This window comes from Prinia subflava, chromosome 22 (assembly GCF_021018805.1).
Source record: "Prinia subflava isolate CZ2003 ecotype Zambia chromosome 22, Cam_Psub_1.2, whole genome shotgun sequence".
Lineage (NCBI taxonomy): Eukaryota > Metazoa > Chordata > Aves > Passeriformes > Cisticolidae > Prinia > Prinia subflava.
This window is the reverse complement of record NC_086268.1, coordinates 1839929-1865087: the sequence shown is the minus strand read 5'-3', so window position 1 is coordinate 1865087 and position 25159 is coordinate 1839929. Positions and strand designations below refer to the sequence as shown.

At 54.0% G+C, this 25159-nt stretch overlaps 3 protein-coding genes across 5 annotated transcripts in view; all 3 read right to left on the bottom strand.

Moving 5' to 3' along the window:
• Positions 1-11911, bottom strand: part of CBL (Cbl proto-oncogene) — a 35004-nt gene extending 23093 nt beyond the window's left edge. The window contains exons 1-2 of the mRNA XM_063417773.1: positions 11597-11911; positions 4513-4760 (exon numbers count right to left, since the gene is read on the bottom strand). Coding sequence (XP_063273843.1) covers positions 4513-4760; positions 11597-11743 — 395 coding nt within the window. The 5' untranslated portion in view covers positions 11744-11911. The remainder of the gene's footprint in view (positions 1-4512; positions 4761-11596) is intronic.
• A 2348-nt stretch (positions 11912-14259) lies between these two features.
• Positions 14260-17665, bottom strand: NHERF4 (NHERF family PDZ scaffold protein 4). The gene is made up of 10 exons (XM_063417649.1): positions 17560-17665; positions 17288-17315; positions 17009-17073; positions 16448-16659; positions 16116-16302; positions 15897-16033; positions 15620-15824; positions 15251-15447; positions 14962-15132; positions 14260-14801 (listed from the first exon to the last, which is right to left on the bottom strand). Exons 2-10 carry the CDS (start codon positions 17296-17298, stop codon positions 14757-14759), a joined length of 1230 nt encoding a protein of 409 aa, XP_063273719.1. The 5' UTR covers positions 17299-17315; positions 17560-17665; the 3' UTR covers positions 14260-14756.
• On the bottom strand, positions 16584-23885 carry NLRX1 (NLR family member X1). Of its 3 annotated transcripts, XM_063417645.1 has the most exons (12): positions 23780-23885; positions 23572-23678; positions 23355-23418; positions 22881-22978; positions 22079-22695; positions 20283-21697; positions 19394-19480; positions 19062-19313; positions 18676-18952; positions 17288-17315; positions 17009-17073; positions 16584-16659 (listed from the first exon to the last, which is right to left on the bottom strand). In XM_063417645.1, coding segments are annotated over exons 2-11 (2940 nt in total). In that variant the 5' UTR covers positions 23672-23678; positions 23780-23885; the 3' UTR covers positions 16584-16659; positions 17009-17071. The 3 variants fall into 3 exon arrangements, with proteins under 3 accessions (XP_063273715.1, XP_063273713.1, XP_063273714.1); XM_063417643.1 differs by lacking the exons at positions 16584-16659; positions 17009-17073; positions 17288-17315 and having other exon boundaries at positions 18308-18952; XM_063417644.1 differs by lacking the exons at positions 16584-16659; positions 17009-17073; positions 17288-17315 and having other exon boundaries at positions 18308-18952; positions 23355-23415.
• Between the last annotated feature and the right edge of the window lie 1274 nt (positions 23886-25159).

The following is a 25159-nucleotide window of genomic DNA, read 5'->3' as shown; positions in this document are numbered from 1 at the left end:
AAAGCCAGGCTGGAACAACCTGGGACAGTGGGAGACGTCCCTGACCATGGCAGGGGGTGGGATGGGCTAAAATCCAACTCCAGAAATCCCAAATGTGGCATCCCAGCCCTGAACACCTCGGCCAAACACCCAAGAGACACCACACACTTGCCAAGTAGCAGCAGCAGCAGCAGATTTCTGCCAGCACGGAGAAATCCATCACATTCCCAATGATAATTAATTACTACAAATGAACCAATGTGCTTGTAATTCCACCCACAACAGCAAGTCTGCAGCCTCCCATAAAACTCTACAATTTTATAGGCTCTGAGAGGAAAGGAGAATAAAAATCTTCCTTCCTTATTATGCAATCATCTGAAATCTTGCATTTGTCCACAAATTGATTTTCAAGACAGGGGTCCAAATGTTAGACAGAAAGAAAACTATAATGAATGCAAGCTTAAGCTAATTATGCTAAGTGTTACTTAAGTTCCAAAACTATCCCCTAAACTGCAATTTAAAATCGAATTAGAAAGAAATAATTCACATTCCTCCCCTCCAACAACATTTACATGATAATGAATTTCTTCTTGGGTAATAAGCAGTTAGTTAGTGTTCATATGCTGGAGCCTGGCAAGGAAACCTTTCTTGTGGGCAGCTTTGGAGCCTGTTCTTTTCTTTAAGATGTTCTAATTTAAATGCAGATGTAGACTTCACACTAGTGGGTTTTGTTTAAAAAAAAAGAAAGTGCTGCTGTACTAGAAGGAAGTGACAGAAAGAGGACTCACACACACCATTTTGAGTTCCACATTTTGCACTGTCTCGTTTTCACTGGGCAGGAATGTGTGCAAGAGGTCTCAAAGATGAGATTAGAGCACCAACCCCCCTCCTCCCAGAGGGTTTTCTGGTTCAGAGTTTAACACAAATGTTTTCCAACTTTTTCCCCTTTGAATTCCAACCTTTTTCTTTTTTTCTTTTTTTTTTTCCTCCAAGTCATTCTTCATGCACTTCCTTCCCCCTCAGAGATATGCATGGTCATTTCCAGGAGACATTAAGCTTTTTCCTGTGTAAATTTGTGAGTCTTAACATTGGAGCTGGAGAAGAATATGAAATCCTGCTGAGCCAGCATCCCCTAAGCTGCTGTCAGAACAATTAAACATGGACCAGCTTCCCAAAGCTTTTTTTCACCTTCATGCTCTGTGAAAAAGTTTATTATATTCCCTGCTTAACTCCATTTTCTCTGCAGTTATATTTATTTTTAAGTGGTTTTGTTAACAGTTTGTTTCCAACAGCTGAACTAGAAAAATAATTTGTGCTATTCCTTAAACATCCAGTTCACATCCTGAAAATTTATTTCTCCTCACTCACCCTGCAGCTTCTATAGCTGTGTTCTAATGTGGAAATATTTGCAGTGCTCTGATTTTATTTAGAAAATAACCTCTCTGAATTTTCCCTTGTTACAGATGGGTTTAACATAATGAGTAAATTTGATTCTTTGGTGAAAAATGGACTCTTCAGCTTAGTTAATCCTTTCCCAAGGAACAGACAATTCCTCTACCTGTCTCCTGATCAACAGGGTATTTTTCACTCCTGCCATGTCAAGTATAATCTATTTACACAACTGCAAAACCACTGCTGCAAGAAGTAATTTATGTAGTGTGGAAAGCTGACAAATTACAGCTCCTGCGTGCAAGCAAGAGGGCTGAGAAGTAAAAGATTTCTGCAATGGAAACAGAAAAAAAAATAGTCCAGCAAAGCCACCAGGCCTCTAAATGAAACTGAAATTGAGATTTGAGGCAGGTTCAGCATGCTCAGAGTAAGAATGGCACTGTCAAGCAATGGAACCATCACATTGCAGGGAAAAATATGTTTATTTCATCTTTTGTTTGTTGTTAAAAAGGAAATTCATGAAGTTGACAATAGAAAAGTCACATATTTACCGCTGGATCTATAAAGGAAAAGAAGCAGCACCTCTGGAAATGTGCTCAGCCTCAAGAATTCCTAATTACTGCACACAGTAATACATCCAAATCATTGGATGATCTGCCTTTACCTTACCACAAACATACAACAAAACATCCAAAATTATTAACTCTAGAAATACTGTTTGATTCCAAGCCTGCAGATGTGACTTTTAGCTATCAAAACTCAGAGGAGCAACACAGCATCTCTAATAAAAACCCCAAAGTCACCAAGCTGCATCTGATCTACTCCCTAAAATTCAGTTTTAAACAGAAGTGACTGCTCCTACCTATCAGCCAGGAAATGCACACAGAGCTTTAAAAGCACCTCAGCAGCATGAATTTTTAAACAGACATGCAAGTGAGCTAAAGCAGAATTGAAATAGCATCTTGAAAGCTTTCCTAACAAAACAAGTGAGGTCTCCTCACAAAAATCACAGCGTGAGTTTCAGGCAGGAGAGGTATAACCATGGTTAATTTATATATTTATAGTCTAAACCACTGTACACCAAAACCACAGAGCTACAGAGACCTCCTAAATTCTGAGAGGAAATACACAAAAAGAAAATTGGAAATAGTAAGAACAGAAGGGTGATGCTCAAGTGATCAGGGCAGTTCTGAATCTACTTCAGGCATTTTTCATGACTGGTCTGTAGGAGCAAACTACAGCTTTCACACTGCTCATGAAAATGTCAAAATTGTGCCTTTTGCTCTACACCAGGAGCCATTTGGGGGAGAAAATAAGGTCATACACAAGAGGAAAAAAAATGAATGCAAAGTATGGAAGAGAGGAGCAAAAAAGCTTTAAGAACAACAGGGTAAAAAAGTCAAAAAATTTAATAAATGTGTTGTTTTAAGTCCTGTTCTCAAAACACTGCAAAGTAATGGCCACAAACCTGCACGAGCTCAAGGGCAAACTAGATTTTATAAATAAATTAAAAAATAATAATAATAATAATAAAAAAATATATATATATATGCACACTGCCATGAGTACATTCCCAGTGAATACCAATCTGTTTGCTTTACAGACTGCTGACCATCTTCCAAAAAGCTTCTCTCACACTTGGTGTATTTGAATTTATTAATGTATTAATAAATTATTATAATTATTATTAATTTTGAATGTATTAATTTTTTAATTTGTACTAAAAAATATTAGTATCTTTCTTCAGCTCCTGGCAAGGTGAGAATATTTCAGTGTCTTCATCTTAGGTTAGTATACATATTTTATATCTATAGGTGCATTTCTAGCAGAAATTCATTTCATTTAATTAACAAATAGCACTGAAGTGATTGGGTTCCAAGAGCTCCCACAACCCTGGAATCTGGCACTGGCAGTGCAGCTTTTAACAGAATCCCCAAGACCAAAATGCTCATTTTTTGTACAGGTATCTCTTGAACTGGTACACAAATCACACACAGTGGCTGCTCTGATCTTGTCCTTTTTTGTGACAAATCAAAGAATTGAGAATGTTGCCAGGCTCAACCCCTTCAGGACCAGTCCCTGCTGCTTCCTGGGCTGTGCAGAAGCAGAGGAAGGTGCCACGAGAGTGGCCAGGATGTGATGCTGTTTTAATGCCTGTGTTTAACACAAGTCTCCCCACAGTTCCTTCCCTGCTAAAGCTGTTTATTCATAAATGGGACAATTAACAATTCCCCCAGGACTGCCATGCCTGCTGTGAGAACAGCAGCCTCTGCTGCAGGCCTGACATTCCCATCTATCAATCTGGATTTCCCCTGCTCCCTCTAGTCAATTAGCTGGATTACAAACCAACTGGGATGATTAACTCTCTGCAATTACTTCTCTTTGCTGCTCTCTGAAAAACCAAGGTACTGGAGGTGAGATTTTGGATTTACGACTGACACAACCATCACTTACTTATCCAGATTAATGACAGATCACAAAACACACACAGTTAACAACACCCCAGGAAGAAACTTCCATTTCTTAATCCATTCCTCAATCCAAGCAGCACCAGCAATCCTTTCTGGAGCCACTGAGCCCCTTGATTGGAGCTCAGTGTCATGGAACATGCTACACACACAGAGTTCAGTACTAAACCAGAAACATGTGCCAGCACTTTCTCCCCTCCAGTAATCCCAAGCTGTTGCCAGGCTGTTAACCACATTCTCCCCAGGGCAATTATGTTCAGCCACTGGGTGGTTTTCACATTTTTTCCACCATTTTTTCCAAAAAAAAATCAACATCTACTTCAAAAACCAGAAATGAGTTTAGTGTATGCCTTGTATATCCGTGCCTGCTCAACCTTACACAAATGTGTAAGATTCATCTTTCTCAGAGCTTTACTCTGCTCTGAAATCACCTTGTCTTTCCTTTTCTTATGAGGAAACACCTTCTCAGGTACATTAAATTCGTAGTATTTTGTTCAAGAGAGCCTAATATTCAGCAAGTTCTGCTTTCACCTATCCTTTTTTCAAGTGCTGTTCACCTTGAAGATGTCCCTTGACCTCCGCCACGCCTTTGCACAAAATGAAAGACGAGCTCACAACCGATCTACCTTAAACACAAAACATTTAATTCCTCCAACAAACCCTTTCTCTCCATTACCTAGGCTGGGAGTTCTCCTCGTACATCCGTTCCTTGCCCTCCTTGAAGAGGCTGATGGTCTGCTTGGTTTTTTTCATCAGGTTCTCCATGAAGACACGGAAGTACTCGTTGTCTCCCAGCGTCTCCATCTTGCCCTCGTAGCGGGACAGGATGGTGCGCAGGTGCTGGTACGTGTCGGGCAGCAGGTCCAGGATGTAGGGAGGGCTGTTCTTCAGAGCCAGTTTGGGGTTCTGGCACAGCCGCACCACCTGTGGGCAGTGAGAGAGCAGCTTGGTGAAAATTCAGGGAGAGGGGCACGGTCTGGGGTCAGCACAATTCACTGGTGCAAGCACAACAAACGTTTGCTGCAAAAAACCCTTGCAGAAATAAAAGCATTGTGGTATTTAAAATCAGTTCCACCAGCCCCCAAAAAGACAGTTTCATTCATTTAGAATTTCTAAACCCCTCCCGTTAAAAAATAATAATTAAAAAAAAAGGCTTATAGGTACAAAGGCATGAATAGCTGTATTTTCATACAGTGTTTTCGTTATTAATGTAAATACTTCTCAATTTAGTACCTCAGGCTAAGTGGGAAGAACCTGAGCCTCAGACTTTGGAAACTTTGGATTCAATCCCTCTTGTGTTGAAATACTGGGACAAGTAAGAGAGTGCATATATATTGTAGGAGAAGTGGGGATATACAGAGAAGGCTAAAAACCTCAGGCAGATCTCCATAGTTTGCGCTCATATGCACTACATTATTTAAGCAACTGTATTAATTTGGTAATGACACTCTGGAAGAGTTGATCCTCTGTAAGGTCAGGGTCTTCTGCAGCTAAAGACTTTGCATAAACTTATGGCTTGTCTTCATCAAATCCATAGTATGAATGGATTTCTAAAATCCAGTATGCAAAGTAAAAAAAAATGTATTTTTAATGAGCAAATCCTTCCACCTCTAAAAACTTTACATACAAAAATAAAAGAAGCATTTATTATAGACTGCAATCACATTTATTGTAAACTATAGTTGTATTTCAAACCAGACTTGTTGGTCAAGTCCAGAGGGAATCCCAGAGTCACTGAGGCTGGAAAAGACCTCTGAGATCGAGGCCAACCCGGTCCCCACCTCACCCATCAGAGCAGAGCACTGAGTGCCACATCCAGGCATTCCCTGGACACCCCCACCCCTCCCTGGGCAGCCCCTTCCAAAGCCAGACCCTCCTTTCCATGGGGAAATTCCTCCTGATGTCCCACCTGAACCTTCCCTGCTGCAGCCTGAGGTCATTCCCTCCTGTCCTGTCACTGCTTGCCTGGGAGCTGAGCCCAACCCCCAGCTCACCAGAACTTTCTTTCAGGGAGTTTTAGAGTGATAAGGTCTCCCCTGAGCCTCCTTTTCTCCAGGCTATTTACTCCAGATAGTGAGCCCAGCCACCATAAAAGAATGCAATTTCTGGGCTGAAGTGCATGTGGACTGATGAAACTCAGGATAATAAATTGAAGTGACAGGGGAGGGGAAAGGAAGCCACTTCACCACCCGCCATAGCCAAATTTTTCCATTATCTAAACTGAGAGAATTAAAGGGAGAGTTGATGGCAAAGAAGTCATTTGAAAAATTAAGTAGTGAATTTTCAGTTATAGAAAGGGCTGGAATTAGAGTTGTGAGGTCAGTTTTGGATAAAGTTTACAAGGTAAGAAGCCTTCTATAACCCTTCTGTATTCTGTGATTTCCAGCAAACTTGAGCATAAAATGTAGCTACACTTTCCTAAGTTCTTCCCTATAATAATATGAATTATTATCATAGGGAATTTTTCCCTATGATAATATGAATATTATCTGGCTGCTTAACACCCAGCACATAAATGAGGTCTAAACTCATGACACTGCCAGGTATGAGGGAATTACAGATATCAAACAATGCAGAATGCAAAACTTCAGTAAAGGGGTAAGTAAAAGCAAAAGAACAATTTAACATCCTTTTGCAGTACCTCATTTCCACTAAACCTTGTGAAACCTTCAAGAGGAATTGAGCAGTTCCCTCCAGTGCACCTACTTCCCTTAAAGATGGATGGTAAACAGAGCCATTCCTTCTGAAACAGCTTTAGCACTTCACTTTTAGGGTATATGCAAAAAGCAACCTTGAGAAGTGACACCTCCAATTTTATCTGACTTACAGCAGTGCCTGTACCAAGAGCTGACCTGAGCAAGGTTCTATTTCAGCCAAGAGAAATGCACACAATGTATCAAAACTCAAAGCAGAAAAATCAGACTGCTGGTAAAAAAAAAAATAAACACCTAAAAAAGCTTCTTCAAGAATAGGTGGGGAAAACAAACCACCAAAATTTTCCCTCCATCTTGAGGAGGCTGCCAAGGTCTCAAGATTAAGAGATGGATGGCCAGATTTAGTCAATTGATGCTGATGCCTCAACTGCAGCTTCCTTGGAGCCTGTGAACATTGTACAATGAGCCATATCAACAAATTGAGTCAACACATTTGTCCCCTGAAAAAAAAAAAGGAGTTTCACTATGAGCATGAATAGGTTCTAAATAAGCTCCTCTGGACCCAGCTGAACTGTGCTCTAGGCAGCAAAACCTTTTCTTCAGCAGAAATTGTTTATTATACAGTGGGTTTAAAACCTTAACAAACATCAGCTCTGAGGAGGAAGCCACATTAAGCAAGCAGAGTCTGCACTTCCCTCAGCCAGCTGGAAATACAGAACAATTTGGCTGTTACCCTTTGAAAATACCCAGCTATGGGAGCAGCAGACCTGCTGCATTTTCAGATTTTGATATCAATTAGAACAAATCCCCCACAGCAGCACAGAGTTCTGCAAACTGCTCATTCTCAGAGCCCCTGTAAAATGCTTCCCAAGAAGCAGATACCTCAAGCAGTTAACAGAAAGGTCAAAACTGCTGGTATTTTGTTATCAAATCAGCTTCTTTATTTACCAAGCAGACCAAAATTAGCTAAGATGAGCAGTTAAACAACACTGCATAACTAGGAACTGCTGCCTCCTGAGCAAACCTGGTGCTTTTATAACACAGCAGCAACAAAAGCAGTGGCATTTTCCTTTTTTCTCTCCGTGTGCACTTGCAGCATCATGACAACATCCAAAGGAATGTTCCCAGCCCTGGGAACAGCTGCCCCTCAGCAGCCTTCCACAGGGACCAGCAGCGTAGAAGGAAATCCAGCAAAAAGCAGAAAAATATTTTTTTTCTTTAGGTGTGATGGCAACAAAGAGAAGCAATCCATGGTTTTAAATTATCATCCAGAAGTTGGCCTGGCTTATGTTGTGTTCTCTGAGGAACAAACCTTTTAGGGAGATATTTTTGGGTTTTTAGACACACCAATAAAGTTTAGCGTGAAGAGAGGTGGGCCTGTGAAGAATCTAAAAACTGACTTCACCCATTTCCATTTCTCAAATGCAAGAGAAGAAAATAATCAAAAACCAGTTTCCTCAACTGAGTTTTGAGGAAAGAAGCTGTTATCTACTCATTCTAGGAAAAATAATCTCGTCTAAATCTTCAAGGCCTGGAATTGAATCTTCCCCCACAACAATCTGCAGCTTGCCTTGATCAATTTTGGATTTAAGAGTCCCAGGCCTGATGAACATCCAGGGGCTACTCCTAGGTCAGATTTTCCCTTCCAAGGCAGTTCTGAAAATTCATATTTTCCTTCCTTTAGCATCTGAACAGCCAACTGTACCGACATCACACCTCATTCCAGCAAAAGCCAACAGCAAAACAAAACCTACTTAAACATCTCTTATCTCTTGCTAAATTTGTGTTTGGCCTTTCTTCCACTCACAATGAAGGTGACCTGCAGTGGCACTTCTCTATATCAGTTCTAGGAACTGAATGGTATCAGGAAACCCTTTAGGGAAGCTTTATCTCAAAGCTCCTCTTCCTCCTCAGTGCCTTCCCACATTTATTCACTCTGCTCCATCCCAAGCAGCTCATGACTAACCCACCTATTCCTCAAACACCACCCACAGCAGTGAACTCCAGGGGGCTGCATTTCATCTCTGTTCTGCAGAGAAATGCATGAATATCACCTCATTCAGCTGAAGGGGAACATCCTACATGGATGGAAAAGGTTATTTTATGTCCATGCTCTGTGTGACCACGTGTAGCTGTGGGAAGAATGGCACTGACAAAAAAATTAGGGCTTCAAATGAAAGAATCTGAAAGATATAAATATGTCAGGCAGCTTATGGAGAGCATTACAGGGAAAATATTTGGACAAGAATCAACTTGCATAGGAAATTCATCAGTCACATCCAAAAGCAGAGATGCACGAATGCTTTGACAACACCAGCTAATTATGCAGACTAACAAACGAGGTCGTGAGTGTAGTGTACCCACACAGACACAGCACGCAGCTCTGAGAGGCAAAAACATCATCTATTAAACATGCACACAAGCAGGTTTTTTATCTGCACCTGGAATTTCATGTTCTTGGCCCAGAAATCTAACCCGTTCTCAGCACCTTCCCTTCATTTAGCCTTTCTCACCATGAGCATCTCTGGGGTTTTGCTACACCACTAAAAAGGTTTTAATTCAGATGTGTTCTCTTGAGTGTGCCTAAGTACAGCTAAAATCTAACTGAAATCTGAAAAGCTTTTCAGAGCCAGATCTCTCCTTTTGTACAAATCAGACTGAACAAGACTTCAAGCCTGAGAGCTTCTGGATGCTGCCTATGAGTAAACCTGGAGTCAAAAGGGGTTGATGTAACTTGTGACAAATACAGCAGCAGCCTTGGCTTTTCTGTCAGTGGAGAGAGAATACACCCAACCTGCTATAAAGACCCAAAGCTGTGAAAATTCACCCCAAGAAACACCCCACTGCATTTTAAAATGCTGTCATAATCAACTTTTTCCAGTCTTTTCCTTTGAACAGAGGAGGTTATGAGGTCAAACCCAAGCTGCCATCTAGGTCAACACATTCTATACATGAAGATGTGCATTCTTACAGGTTGCACTTCTTTAGAGTTCTGTTTCCATGCCCAAACTGCCTTTCCTACAGGTTACACCTATTTAGGGTCCTGTTTCCATGCCCAAACTGCCTTTCCTACATCAGCACTTGTGCTTGGCCCTCAGTGTGTGTAACAGAGCCAATGGCACTTCTCAAAAGTGTTTTTCCCTTGCCCCAGTCTCGCTGTAGGTGATCAAAGCTCATCACAGGCACAGCAAGGCACAACTGTAAACCGTGGCTTTTGTTGAGGCAGCCAACACAGAGTGATTTCTTGGCAGGAATAGAATTTAATACGCCTTTAAAGAAGTCATTTGCTCTGCCTGCTTTTAGCACTTACTGCAGGAGGTTCAGACACTGCATGGATAAACAATGCAGGGGAAAGAGAAGGAAAATGCCTGAGGGGTGATTGGGTGAGGGATGCCCAAAATCCCTGCCTGCTCTGCTCCCAGAGGGGAAGGAGGTGGCCAGGTGACAGTCCCCAAGGCCTGGGGGCAACTTGGATGATGCTCTTACTCTACACTACTTTTAGGGCCCTGAACTCAGTGTCATAAAATGCACTGCACATTTCAGACTGCAACATGTCAAGCCTAGCCTTGGTTTCAGGGTTGAACAGTAATTATCAATGAAAACTCCACAAAAATGTTAGATTTTTATTTTGGGCCTATTTCTGTGTGGCTGCACTCACTCACTTGATCATTTCCTGACAATTCCCCAGGATTTCTGAAAACACTGGACTGACCAGCACACCTAGCCAGGCCAGTAAATCAAATATCCCATCACACCAACAGGCCAAAAGGTCTGGTGTCCTGCCCCCGGCAAGAGCCATTTCCTGGCATTTTAAAAGGAGGAGGAGGAGAGGAGAGTCTTAATGACCCCAGAGAGCCGTGCCCCTCCTAAAGGTGTGGGACTGGAAAAAGGCCTTTCCAACTCCCACACCACAAGTTTTTCTTGTTTAACATCACTTGATACTTTATCTTTCTGTAACTACATGTACTTATTGCAAAAGGGTTTATGCAGCTTTTACAGTTTTTCCTCAGCTCCTGGTTTTGAGGAAAAGGTTTTGTCCTGAGTGCAGCAACACGTTCCTGTTCATTCCAAAAGGAATAACCTGACCTGCCACAAAGCTTCACCATGCACTATGCACACACCAGGCTCTACCACAGGCCAAGCCACACCTTCCAAGGATCAAATCCTGGACTTTTCCCTTGTCTTGCTGCTGTCACCACCTGCAGAACTCCACCAGTCCCTACCCACTGCCAGCACCACCATGCCCACCCCAGCACCTACAGGATTGGCATTACCCATACACGTGTACGATTAATACAGATATCACAGAATATCCTGGCTTGGAAGGGACCCACAAGGATCATCCAGTGCAACTCCTGGCCTTGCACAGGACACCTCAACAATCCCACCCTGTGCCTCAGAGTGTTTTCCAAACACTCAGCTCTGGCAGCCTTAGGGCTGTGACCACTGCCCTGGGGAAGCACCCCAGATCCTCTGAGGCAGTTCTAAATCCTCCATTCCAAACTGTCCCCTTGTTCTTTGCAGAGCTGCTGATTTCCCTTCATGCCTTCCCATCCTGGCATCCCATTCCCATCCCGCCTCTGGCCTCTCCTCCATCGCTCACCTCCCCACCAGATTCCACATGGAATCACACAATGGCTGGGGTTGGAAAGACCTTAAAGTCCTCAGTCCCTGGCAGGGACACCCTCCACTACCCCAGGCTGCTCCAAGCCCCATCCAACCTGGCCTTGGACACTTCCAGGGATCCATGAGCAGCCACAGCTCCTCTGGGCACCCTGTGCCAGGGCCTGCCCACCCTCCCAGGGAGAAGTTTCTTCCCAATATCCCATCTAACCCTGCCTTCCATCACTGTGGAGCCGTTCCCCCTTCACTCTGTGCTCACCACATCCTTCCCCCAAAGCGCTGCTCCCCATTCTGTGCGCACACATCTCTCAGCCCCCAAATGCTGCCCCTGGAGCCACAGACCCCTCTCTCTCCCAGCCAGCCACAGCTCCAGGCTCATCCCAGACCCCCTCTGATCCCATGGTCCCCAAATCCCCCAGGCCAGCCCTATCCCACGGCCACCCCAGCCCCCCGCGGCCGCCTCCACCCCACCGCCCTCCCCACCTTATCCATGAGCTTCCAGCACTTCTCCACCATCTTCTTGTCCACGGCCCCGGGCTGGTGCGGCCCGAGGTGGTGGTGGTGCGGCTGGAACGCGTCCTTCATCAGCCCGATGAGCCCGCCGGGGCCCTTCTTCAGCGGCGCCGACATGGAGGCGCCCACACCCGGCCCGCGGGGCCCGTCCGGCACCGGGGCCGCGGCCCTGGAGGGGACCGGGCTGAGGGCGCTCCGGGCCGGGCCGGGCCGGACAGGGCGGCGGCGGCGGCGGCCGTGGGCGGTGGCGGCGGCGGCGCCCGGTTCCAGCGAGGCCCCGCCCTCCTCGCCGGCGCTGATTGGCCGTCCTTCCCCCCGCGCGCCCGGCCACGCCCCCTCCTCCGGGGAGGAGCCGGCGCTGATTGGCAGGGGAGCGGCGCGCATACGCAATGAGGCGGCGTGAGGGCGGAGCGGCGCCATGCTTGGTGCGGGCGGGGCGGGGCGGGGCGCGGTCGCCATGGGAACGCGGGGGCCGCGCTCGCCCCCGGGAGGGACCCGCGGCCTTGGCGGCGCTGCCCGTGCCCCTCGCCGGGCTTGCGAAACAGGATCGCTTCCCCTTTCCTGAAGACGCGTTCCCTTTTCTAAGAACGGCCTGGACGCGGGGAAGCGGCGCTGCACGCCCCCCGTCTCCCAGAGAGGGATGTGCCCGAGGCGGGAGCAGCAGCGGCATCCCCATGGCAGGCGGGGAATGGGAACGGGAGAGCGTCCGGTGCACCTGGCAGGTACCTGAGGCACCTCCCCGCAAAGGCGGGGGGAGATAGAGCCCACCGGGGCTGAGTCCCCGCTCCCGACATCCCGGCTCCAACGGGAGGAGGAGCAGGAGCAGGGCAGTGAGAGCAACAGGGAGGGAAAAAGAGGATCTGGGAGAGAAAACGGGATCGGGCAGTGAAAAGGGGGCCAGGGAGAGAAAAGGAGATCGGGGAGAGAAAAGGGACCAGGGGGAGAAAAGGGATCAGGGGTCAATAGGAGATAAGGGAGAGAAAAGGGAACCAGGGAGTGAAAAAGGACCCAGGAGAGAAAAGGAGACCAGGGAATCCAAAGGGAACCAAGGAGTGAGTTTGTCAAAGCTGACACCACCAAATTTTCAAAAAATTACAACATGGGCTTGAAAGTCAGTTGAGTTCTGTTTCTTTGCTGCCTTCAGATCCTCTTTCCATCTCCTCTCCCAGGCAGAAGGTCACATCCTTTTGCAAACACCAGCCGTGGCTGGGACCACACGGCGTCAGCCTCGCCACAGGGGCTGCGACGGGAAACCAGGCACAGGAGCAGCGTGGGTGCTGCAGCTCGGCCACAGCAGTTTGGGGAACATGAGCATCCCAAACTCGGGCCTGGAGGTTGGACAGCACAGCCCCAGCCTCTGGATCCAACCTCCTCGAGGGAGCTTTGCTTCCCCTGTGGCACCCAGGATGGACAGCACAGCAGGAAGCAGCACCAGACACAACAAGGGAGCCTGGCATGGATTGGTTATAAAACTCCCCACCTTCATTTTATTGCCTTTGGTAAAGCTTGGTAAATATTTCTGGGACAGGCAACTCCTTGTCTGGCTTTAATTACCTGGGCAAATTTTCCTAAGGATTATATTGACCTCAAATATGTCAAGGTTTATTGAGGCCGTGTTCCTGAGGCTTTTCCCATTAGGTGCTAATGGATTCTGGCTAATAGTCAAGCCGGATTGACCACCAGCAGGTGCCCTGGCCAGCTCCACGCTACCACAAGTACCTGGGGAGAGAACTGGGGAGGGCAACACTGGCTTTGTGAGAGCCAAGTACAAAAATCACCGTGGCTGTGATCCAAAGAGATCAGGGAACACGCTTGAGTAATTGCATTCCTGACTATCTGCTTCTCTGGGCGTTATTCACTCCACATTAGGGCTGTAGCTACGTGTGATACTTGAAGCAAAGGTTGATTTTGCTTGGGACTGTTCTGACTGGCACCCTTGGGAGGGTTTCACTTGGGGCTGTTGGGACAGATGCAGGACCCCACACCTTGGTGCCGCTGGGGGCTCCCAGCCAAGCTTTTCCCACCTCTCCCTGGCCCGTTCAGCCCCAAACCAGCCTGCGGCTGCTCCTTCCCGAGCTGTCAGCTCCCAAAGGCTCTGGACAAGGACTCCTTGCAACCCAGATGCCTGCAGTGAGCTCGGAGCACACAGAAGCAGAGGCTTCCCTGCCTGACTGATGCTCCAGCACCGCGTTTCCGTTCACGCCCAAGAAGGGGCCGAGATAAAACCTCAGCCAGGGGTTTGCGGTTCTTGGCCGCGTGCAAAACTCCGTGCTCGTTTTCACTCTCCCACGCTCGGAAGAGAGGTGAAACTTCCCCCGCTGGGATCCCCCCTGTCCCCGTCCCCCAGCACTGTCACAGCCCTGGCAGGGCATGAAGGGCTGCTCCCCACGTGTCACCTGCAAGGGGTGACACGGAGCACAGGGGATGCCTGCAGGGGTTTGCTCTCAGATTCCTGGAGGTGCAGTGCCCAGGGGCTCTCAGGATGGCTCTCAGCCTCTCCCCTCTCAACAGCACACCTGGAGAGCTTCCTCCATCCACTGCTCAGCTCCAGGCTTGGGATGAAAGGATGGATCCGGCCCTGGAATGTGCTGCCAAGTCACAGTGCTGTCCATAACATCACCCACACAAACAGCAGCGTGGATTTGTCCTTTAATCACACCCCAAAAGGGTGGTGCAGGAACAGGGCGGTGGTGGGTGGTGGACACTCACTGCCCACAGGTTCAGGGAAGGGATGAGAGGAGAAGCACAGGAGAGTTGTCCATGCACGTGCAGATCTGAGCCAACCCTCAAGTCCCCTGGGTCACGGGGCAGAGGGCAGTGCCTCAGCTCCCCTGGAGCTGGGCAAGGGCTTCAGTGCAATGTCCTGAGAAATCCCTGGAGGTAGCTGGGCAGGCGAAGACACAGGTCTGTGGTCGGGTTACAAGGAGCTGCCACTGTGGTTGATAGAAGCTCTGAGCCAGCCTCGGTGAGCAGAGACGAGTCCCTGGGAGTGCCATGCTGTGAGCCAGGCATGGAGACACAGGAGCTGCGTGTGCAGGGTCCATGCTGAGCAGTGCTGAGGCCCCGGGGGCTGCACATGGCCTGGGTGGAGGTGCTGCGTGGGAGAGCCTGTCCAGAGGCTCCTGGGCTGTTAGAATGCCTGGCACAGCTTCGTCTGTTCCTCCTGGCGCTGGCTCTGCAGGGACACAGGGTGGAGGGGTCTTCCTGCCTTGCCCCTGTGGCCAGGGGGCCACACAGCCTCCTCCTGGCAGCACCACAGGGGCCAGGGAAATGTTCAGATGGGCAGAATTGGGGGGTGGCAGTACTCAGAGCGCTGCCAGGCTGTGAGGAGTTACCTGTATGATCTCTATACTGTTGGCAGCAGCCATCAGCCAGGACATAGGTCCCTTGGGTCCCACCTCAACGTCACAGAGCGCAGGGGAGCTACTGCGAGAGGGCTGGGAGGGCGTGCAGGAGCCTGAGGCGGGGTCACTGTCCTCAAGGAACTGCAGCGGGGACAGCCCGATCTGGAACAGCAGAAGAGGGACGGATGTACAGCCCTGTGGAGGACACCCATCCCACCGAGCAGCCTCACAGCCCCCCAGGGCTCCCCAGGCAGAGCAGGACCATGCCCCCCAACCCTACCGAGTGGTAGAACTCATCTCCAGCGGGGTCGATGACCAGCAGCGTCACCTGGTCCTCCCGGGCGCGGATCCTGCGCACGGTCTGCTCGTGGTCCAGCCCCTCGATGCTCTCCCCGTTGACCGCCAGCACACGGTCCCCTTCCCTCATCCCTGCCTGCTCGGCCGGCAGCCCCACATCCACATCCCACAGGAACTGGCCTGCCACAGCGGGGCAGAGGGAGGGGAGGGAGGCTCACACAGGGGAACTGGCTCTGCACACGCCCATGTGCAGGTGGGGACAGGGCCCCGTTGAAGACACAAAGCTGTCAGCTCTTCCCAACCCTCAGAAATGCCTTACTCAGGTACAAACTGCCCCTCTCAGCCCCCTCACCTACTCCCCCTGAGCTGCAGTCATCCTCCTTGAGCAGGAACCCGTAGCCAGCAGGACCCTTCACCAGGTGCAGCTCCCGGACCTTGAAGGGCAGCCTGGAGGTGTCTGCCAGGGCAGCCGTGACCCGCAGGCCCCGCAGGCGATAGAACTCCTCCACGGCGCTGGATGCCACCAGCAGCGTCACCTTGTTGCCGCTCTGCTTAAGCTGGATTGAAAGCACGGGGTGCTCAGTGACATTCTCAGCCCCACCCTCGCCCCCCACACCAGGAGCAGGCACCTTTCTGGTGAGCTGTGTGTGGGAGTAGCTCTTGACGCTGTCCCCGTTGAGCTCCAGCAGCCAGGAGCCTGGTGGCACCCCTGCTCTGTCCGCTGGCCCGTCCTGCAGCACCGACAGCTGGAAGGTGCCCTTGGTGCCTGCAGGAGGAGCAGAAGGGACACTTTGGGGTGAGTGAGGTGCTACAACAGGGAGGTTCGTGCTGGCAGCATCCTGCTTTACCTTCTGGACACGACACACTGAAGCCAAAGCCGCTTTTGTCCCTCGTGACGTGGCAGAGGCGCGGGCGGATGTCATCCGGCAGCAGCTGGGACAGGTCCCTGCCCAGGGATTTGGCTGCTTCGTAGGAGTCCCCGTCCAGCACCGCCAGCAGGACCTGGTTCCCACTGGCCTTGATCTTCTGCACCACCTGGAAGGAGCCAGGCTGTGAACCCTGGGCAGGCACCCCTCGGATGGGGCAGGATCAGGGCCCCTGGGGTCAGCAGGGCTCATGCATCCTCTGTGCCCCTGGCTGGGGAGGACCCAGGCTTTGCCATGGGATGCTCCCAGCTTACCCTGAGGTGGTCCATGTGGTCCACGAAGTGGCCATTGACCTGGAGCAGCCGGTCCCCATCCTGCAGCCCCCTGCGCTGGGCCACCCCCCCCAGCTCAATCTGCCGGATGACGTGGCCCTGGCAGCCCAGCTCCTCGTGCAGGCAGAAGCCGAAGGTCTCTGTGCTCTCCTTGGTCAGGAGGTAGAAGCGGGGCTCCCCCACGCCCTCGCCATCTGTGTGGGGGCACAGCCCCTGAGCAGGGCCCTGCAGGGATCCTCTCACAAGTTCCCCACCCCATCCTGGCCTGGGGATCTGCTCATCCCTTCTGTGTTCACCTCCCACAGGTCCCCAGTGTGAGAGAGCTCAGGGTCCCAGCAGTGCCCAGGTGCCACAACCCCGTGCAGACACAAGGACACCCTGGTGTCACAACCCCGTGCAGACACAAGGACACCCTGGTGTCACAACCCCGAGCAGACACAAGGACACCCTGGTGTCACAACCCCGTGCAGACACAAGGACACCCTGGTGTCACAACCCCGTGCAGACACAAGGACACCCTGGGAGATGAGGGTGTGTATTTACCCGTGTCCTCAGTCAGTGTCAAGGCAGGGTTGTCGATCCCAACTTTGGGGTTAAATTCAAATTTTCTGAAATGATAAAGGGCAGGAGAGGCCACATTAGTGCAGGACGGCCTTGCCCCTGCCTCCTCTTGGGGGGAGCTTATTCCTCCCAGAAAGGGCCAACTGGGGCCTGTGCCTCCTTTTCCTTGGTGAAAGCCAGAGGGGATTTCCCTCTTGGACCATTCCCCACGTCTCTCCTGAGCCCCAGAAAGCCCCTGGCCAAGGGGAGATCAGCACTTACATGATGGACATCTTGTCTCCCTCGAGCCCTGCAGAGGGAGAGGAGAGGTCAGCACAGGAGGTGGTGGGTTGGGAGCAGACCCCACACTCGTGAGCACTCAGGGCTTGTCCACTCGCAGGTGAGCCTGCCCTGCCAGGTGAGGGGGTTTGCCAAGCCCACACAGCCCCCAGGCCCCTCTGTCTCTCAGCACAGGTCATTCCTTGGCCCTGGCACTGCTGTCCTCCTGCATTCCCAACGGCAGGACCTGCTGCTCAGGTCCCACGGGCACTCACTGCAGGAGCAAAGCAGGGCCAGGCAGATGGGGCTCAGTCCTGGGGGTTTACAGGGCTCTTCAGCGAGGGGTGAGAAGGTTCACCAGGATCCCAGAGAGCTGCTGGAGCCAGGAGAAGGAAACAGAGACCTTCCCTGGCACACACCCCCCATAAAACCCCTCCACACCTCATTGGGCACAAGGAACCCCAAACCCAGGGAGAGGGGACTCCTCCCCAGCATCCCCACGATGAGACATTTTCCTGCATGCCTCAGGCTCCTTTGCAGAGGCTGCCTGGGCTGTGACATTGCCCTGCTCCGTCTGGCAGCAGGGCCTGTGTGTGGGGAAGGGTCTGCAGAGGATTCCCCGGCACGTACCTTTTGTTTGCTTCATGGCTGCAGGGATTGCCAGAGGGAGCAAGGTACAGGGTGAAGTGGCAGGGCAGCGTCCCCGCCTCCTCCAAGACGCCCCAGGTTTAATGGTTAAACAGCCCCGAGTCTCCCCTGCCCTCCCAGCCCCAGGGCACTGCCAGTCAGAGATGGGAGCAGGGATCAGCACCCCGGGGACACCCAGCTTGGGGACAGCTCCTGGTGGCTCCCAGGGGGACACACGGTGGGAAGAGTGACTGATTCAGTGCTGGAGCAGAGATGGGCTGCTCCATGCCAGGGCTGTGGGATGGGGAAGGGCAGAACCCTCCACTCCAGCTGCTGGAGGGGTGTCTCTACATTCCTCCCCAGGAAGGGCCCCAAGAGGAGATCAAGTCTTGGTACTAGTGTGCTTCAGTGGAAATAAAGAGGTGCACTTTAATGCTCCCAAAAGATTCACAGACAAGCCCCAATCCTGCTCCCTGCCACCGCTCTGTGGGTGCAGGGGCTGACTTTCCACAAGCCCAGAAGAACAAAGTCCCATTTGCTCCTGGCCTGATTTCTGTCCCATTCCCACACTTCAGCCTCCCCTGCAGATGAAGCTGAGCCCCACACACCCAGCACCTTTGACAGCACCATCCAGCCAGCATCTCCATGTGGGGTAAGGGCACAGGGAATGTGCTGCTGGGCACACTCACTGCCCCACCCCTGGCTGGTGGATGGGCAGCAGGTTAGATGCTCCCATCCTGCAGTTTCCCCAGCATTTTCTTGACCTCGCTCTCGACTCGCAGGAACTTGGCTTTCCTCCAGGGATTGGCAGTCTGGCTGCGGCTGCTCTCCAGGTCCTGCAGGAGGAGGGCGAGGTGCTGCCGGACGCGCTCGCGGTCCCAGAAGGGCAAATTCCTCTGCACCACGTTCAGGATGTGGGACCAGTAATCGGAGACGTCGGTGCCCGCCGTGAGGAAAACCAGAGCCCTGACGCCGTCCCGGTCCATGCGCAGGCTGTCGAGTGCCCTCTTGCCATCCTCACTGATGTCGTTGAAGTAGAGACTGGGAAAGCAGGAGGAGACACTGCCGAGGGCTGAGGGGAAGGACAGAGGCAGACAGGACAGGGACGCCGTGAGGGCGAAAGGGCAGGGACGCGGCAGAGCAGACTCACTGCACTTTGTCCAGCGTCTCGTGCCTCTTGGCCACCTCCACCACGCGCAGGGCCGCCGTGTCCGTCAGGGAGTTGTAGCCCAGGTTGAGCTCCTGCAGGTGCTGGTTCTCGGCCAGGTGCTGGGCGATGGCCTCGGCGCCGGCGTCACCCAGCGCGGTGTGCAGCAGTGACAGCTGCCTCAGTGAGCGGTTGCCGGCCAGCGCCTCGGCCAGGTACCGAGCGCCCCGCTCGCCCACGGGGTTGTTGGCCAGCCTGCGGACACGGGAGCTCAGGGAGCGGGCACGTGGTGGGCAGCAGTGGCAGTGCCATGCAGGGGCGGGGGCCGTACTCACCGCAGGCTGCTCACCACACACTTGTCATGCAGGAGCAGGTCACGAATCTCCTTGCAGGCGTCGGAGCCCAGGCTGTTGAGCTGCAGACTGGTGCAGAGCAAGACACGGGGGTGACAGGAACAAAATGGCTGTTAGCTGTGAGCCTGGCAGTCCTGCCCGCTCCGTTTTGCCCATCACCATCCTCCCTGGGTTCCCCAAACTAGGTCACTCCAGGTTTCCTCTCCCAAAGGGAGCACAGTGACACCGCAGCGGAGCATGAGCCAGCAGAGCCAGTGCCAGCAGGAGCAGGGCCAGGGGAAGGGGATGGCGGAATCTTCAGGGGGTGGGTGAAGGTCAGAGGAGGGATCGGGGCTCCATCAAGCCCTCCTGAGCATCTGGAGGAAGGAAGTGCGGCACAGCCCAGCTGCACAGCCCGATCCATCTGTGCCGAGCACGTCTCGCCACCACCTGGGCGGCAGGAAGACCTGCAGCTCCACAAATGTTCCGGAATGTTTTGGGAACATCTGCACAGCCCAGACTCCCACCTTTGGGACAGCAAACTCCTCACGGAGCTCACGACACGGGGATGCCGGGTAACTTCCCGTAGGGACTCGGGTCTGCCAGGACAGCTGGCAGCCCGCCCAGTCTGTACCAGCTGCAGGGAACTTCCCAAAAATTCCTGCGGGAGGGTGAGCTGGGACTGCAAATCCCAGCATGCAGTGCCCTAGAAAGGCTGCTCCAGGAGTGTTGCATGTTGGAAGCTGTAGTTCCCTAGGTCTGCACTGAGGATAAACATTCCCTTTCCTAAGTTTTCCATACCCGGGCTCCTAAAGCATCCCCGTGATGGGCAGAGGTGAGAAAGAACCCGATTTTTGAGCAGCGCCCAAGGGCAGGAGGAGGTGACACTCACTGGAGAGCTTTGCATCGCAGCAGGACAGGGAAGAGGGTCCTCAAGCTGCCGCTGTCCAGGTTGCAGGAGGTCAGGTTCAGCTCCTCCACCTCGTGACACGTGGTGCTCATGACAGACGCCAGCACAGAGCACTTGAGAGGGGTCATCTTGACGGAGGAGAGGTTGACAGCACGCAGGGAGCGGACGGCCTCGGCCGTGAAGCGCTCGTTCTGGAACTCGTGCAGGAAGAACAGGTAGTCCATGAGCTCGGAGGGGGGCAGGCCCCTGCGGCCCTTCCTGATCACCGTCTTCTTCATGGCCTTGGCGATCTCGAAGGCCGCCAGGTTCTTGATGGAGCAGCCCAGCTGCTCCAGGATGGCGCGGTTGCGGCGGGACAGGATCCCACCCATGAAAATGGGGAAGAGCTCGAAGACCTCGTCATCCGGGGCCTCATCGGGGTGGCGCATGGGGCCCTCCACGCCCAGGATGCTGGAGTTGATCTGGTCCAAGACATCGTCGTTGTAGTAGTCCTCCTCTTTGAACAGCTCCTCTGCCATGGTGTGGGCAATGGCATCCCTGTCCTTGCCGCTCACCCGGGAGAAGTAGCGAGGGAAGATCTTGAGCAGGTTGAAGAGCACGGGGAGGAAGCGCAGGGGCAGCACCTTGGAGATGATGTTCAGAACCACAGCCACATCTTCGCTCACCTTCCCTATGACCTCCGACAGCTCCTTCCCCACTCTCTGGGCCAGGCTCTTCTTCTCGCCCAGCACCACGTACAGGGCAGCCAGGTACTCCTGCATGGCGGGGATGGTGAAGACAAAGGTGTGCTCCTTGCCCGGCTGCACGCACGGGCTGAGGAAGAAGCGGAAGACGTCGCTGCGGAACACCTCCAGGAGGTTGAGCTCGCTTTCAGTCTTCATCTCCATCTCGAAGCACTGCCGCAGGTCTTCCTCTGAGAAGCAGGTCTTGCGGGACATCACCCCCTCGTAGGCCAGCTTGCCCACTGTTTTGGCCACGTATTTCATCATGGAGATGTGGGTGGGGTCGCTGCTGTCCAGCACCTCCCCGCTGAAGTTGAGCCTCAGGAAGCTGGTGTAGATGCCCGTCAGGGTCTGGCTGGGAGGAACGGTCCTGGTGAAGTAGAGGAAGTGCAGGGTGGTGCACACCAGCCAGCAGTAGGAGGGCAAGAAGCAGGCAGCCGTTATTTGGTTGTGGCGCTCCAAATTCCTCGACAGCATCTCCACCAGGTTCTCCTGCTCTGCTGAGCTGCGGTCCTGGCTCTCCTCTCCGGAGCAGCCGGGCTGGCTGAGGCGCATTTGGAAGTAGAGCTTCTGCAGGTTGGTGTCGGAGAAGCCGCAGATCTCGGCGTAGCGCCCCACGTACTTGCCGGGGATGCGGCGCACGGCCGACGGGCGCGTGGTGACGATGATGCTGGCCTGGGGACACAGGGATGGAGGAGTCTGGGGCTGCCCTGCAGGGCACAGCCCACAGAGAGGTGCACAAGGATCGACCCATCCACAGGTTGGGGTTCACAAAGCTGCTGCACAAAGGGTGCTGGATGAAACCTGGACAGAAGAACTTTCCCCACTCCCTCCCAGACATAAATAAAGTCTGAAAGATCACAGCCTTCACTACTTTACCAGGCCTCCCCAAAGATCCCACCAGTGACATGAGGCCACCTTGCCAAGTCCCTCCAGGAACAGAGGCTGCCTGCTTGCTCCCAGCCAAGCTGAACCGCAAATAATTATCACAACAGCCCTGTGATGCCTCAGGGCTCACCCCCAACCTCTTCCCAGCACAAAGAAGGCAACACCGACCTCGGGCAGGAGGTATTTCCGCAGCAGGTTGACCACGATGGCAGAGGGAGGCACGGGCTCGTTGGGGTCACAGCACAGCTCCGTGCCAGCCAGGCGGAAATCCAGGTTGAGGCGCTCCAGGCCGTTGAGGATGAAGAGCACCCTGAGGTTGGAAGCTTCCAGCACCGGCACCACGTCCCGGAGGTGCTGGTACTTCTTGGTGATGAGGCGCCTCAGGGACACGTGGGCGTGGCTGTGGGACAGGTCCTCGCAGGAGAAGGGGATGACCAGCTCGAAGTGGGGCAGGCGGCCGTGGCACCAGTCCACCACCATCTTCTTGATGAGGGTGCTCTTGCCCGTGCCCACGGTGCCGTAGAGCACCACGTTCTTCACCTGCCGCCCGCAGGCGTCCACGTCAAAGAGGTTGTGGAGGCTGATAACCTTCCTACGGGGCTGCTGGAGCTGGTTCTGGATGGTTAAATCAGGGGAGGGCTTCAGAATCTCCTCCAGGGAGCTCTCCCGGATCACTGGGTCCACGTGGACGGCATCCAGAGAGAAGGAAGGGCCGAACTGCCTCTCCTCGTTGGGCTGGTGGCTGAACCACGCAGACAGGCTCTTCTGGTGCTTCTTGATGGCACCTGCAAGGAGGAAGGTGTTGGACAAAAGCTGCTCACTGGCAGGGGACTGGGGAAGTTGCCTGTCCCAAGCCACCGCAGACAGGGGACAGCACCCAGTTATGGGGAGCCCTCACACTGCCCAGGACAGCAGCTGCCCCCACCCCGCTGTGTGGGACCCTCCCTCCAGACCAGAGCTGCAAACTCACCAGAAGAGGCCACGTTCCTCAGCTGGGACTGACCATGGCGAGGGGAGCCGGGCTGGGCAGAGCTCTCCTGGGAGTCTCCCTGGTAGCGAGCACAGCCCCTGTGGGAGGAGGGAGAGCATCACGGGCAGCAGCTCCAAAGCCTGCCTGGGGTGGGGTGGGCACATCCCGAGGGAGGCTGTGGAAGTGCTGAGAGGAGCCAGCTCACCACTTCCTTCCCCCACACCAGGGAAGAGCGCAGGGCCAGGGGAGGGGCACGGCTGGGAGGTGACGGCAGGTCAGCAAGCCACGGGCTGTGCATTCCCAGAAAACCCGTGCAGAGGCAGAGGAGGTGGGCTGGAGCCAGAGCAGGCAGGGAGGTGGGTCTGGGTGTTTTTCTAGGTGGAAGCAAAGCAAAGTGTCCCTGGTGCCAAGGCAGCCAGCTCAGCCACCCAGGTGCTGTGACAAAGAGCCCCAGCAGTGTGACACTGACTGTACCTGGGGAGGGAGAGGCTGCTTGAGCAAAGGATCTTCCTGAGGAAACTCCTGCCTGCAGGACCTGCTGGGGAGGAACAACGCGGTCAGGGACGGCCCTCTCCAGCCCAGCACACCTGGCCAGGGTGCCCCACACCCCTGCACAGCTGGGGAGGGATGTCCAACAGGGCCAGGCTTCCCCGGGGACGGGGCTGAGTGCCAGAGGCAGAGCCCGGCTCACCTGGCACGGCAGCAGCACACAGGGACACGCTGCGGGTACCCCTGGTCCCCGCCAGGCACCGCCAGCTGCCCCAGCTCTGGCACTGCAGGGCCCGGGACATCCTCCACCTGGAAGACAGGACAGGTGAGTGAGGGGCTCCGGGGCGCTCAGCAGAGCTCGGGGGGCTGTGGGGATGGACGTGGTGCAGCACAGCCCTGCCCAGCCTTACCTGTCCCGGCAGAACCGGCTGTGCCGGAGCTGACTCAGGCTCCCGCCCCGGCTCAGCAGGGCGATCCTCCAGCAGCACGGGTGGTGCTCACAGCCCCCAACATCCTGGGAAACTGAGGCACGGCGGGAGAACGATATAAGCAAAGGCCAGCAGAGAGGAAGGGAGGAGCAGGGTGACAGCTCGCTCACTCACACCTCCCACAAGCCACGCTGTTTACAGTCCCCTTTTTACGTGATCCAGAACCCGAGGCACAGGGACGGGGGCAGAGGAGCTGACCTTGAACACCGCTGTCCCGACCTCGGTGCCTTTACAGAAAACAAACCCACAGCGTCCCACGGCCCCAGCCCCTTCCCAGCCCCTGTGCAGAGCCGAGGGCCCTGTGCTGCCGTCCTGCTGCAGAACCCTTTCAGAGACCCCTCCGGGGACCCCCGTGGCACTCGGGGCAGACGTGCCCTCGCCCCCTGTGCCCTCCCCGCTCCACGGCGAGGCCGTGGCGGTGCCGGGTCTGGAGCCCGCGGCAGCGGCGGAGCCGGCACCGAGCGAGGCGGCAGCGGCGCCGGGAGCGCCGGGGTTACCTCGTCCAGCGGGATTCCAGCCGGGAAAGCCGAGCTGCCTGCGCCGGGCGCAGCCCGGAGCTGCCCATCCGCCTCCCGCCGTGCCTGTCCCGGGCACGGCTCCGCCGCGGAGGCGGCTGTTCCGCAGGCAGAACTTCCTGCAACGCCATCGTGCCCTGTCCCGCCCCGCGGCCGAGCCCGCCAGCTCCCCGGGCAGGAGGGGAGAGCGGCCGGGGGCTGCCGGCTCCCCGGGCAGGAGGGGAGAGCGGCCGGGGGCTGCCGGCTCCCCGGGCAGGAGGGGAGAGCGGCCGGGGGCTGCCAGCTCCCCGGGCAGGAGGGGAGAGCGGCCGGGGGCTGTCAGCTCCCCGGGCAGGATGGAGGAGCGGTCTGGGGGCTGCCGGCTCCCCGGGCAGGAGGGGAGAGCGGCCGGGGGCTGCCGGCTCCCCGGGCAGGAGGGGAGAGCGGCCGGGGGCTGCCAGCAGCTCCCCGGGCAGGATGGAGGAGCGGCCGGGGGCTGCCAGAGACCCCCGCGCCCCCCAGCCCCCCCCGGACACGCACAGGGCCGGGGAGCTGCGGTCTCACCAGATGTGCTGCCAGGCGGGGACGTCCTCCGGGCACATCTGGCGGCTCTGCATCCCCAGCTGGCGCCCGGCTGTGCAACCGGAGCCTGCGAGGATGAGTTCTGCTCCGGAGAGGATCCCGGCGGGAGAGGGAGCCGCGGGAGGCTGTGCCTGATGAACACACGTGATGCGCACACAAACACGCACACCTGTACCTGCCCTCTCGCCACCCAGCAGGGGACAGCTGTGTCACCGGGGCCACACGC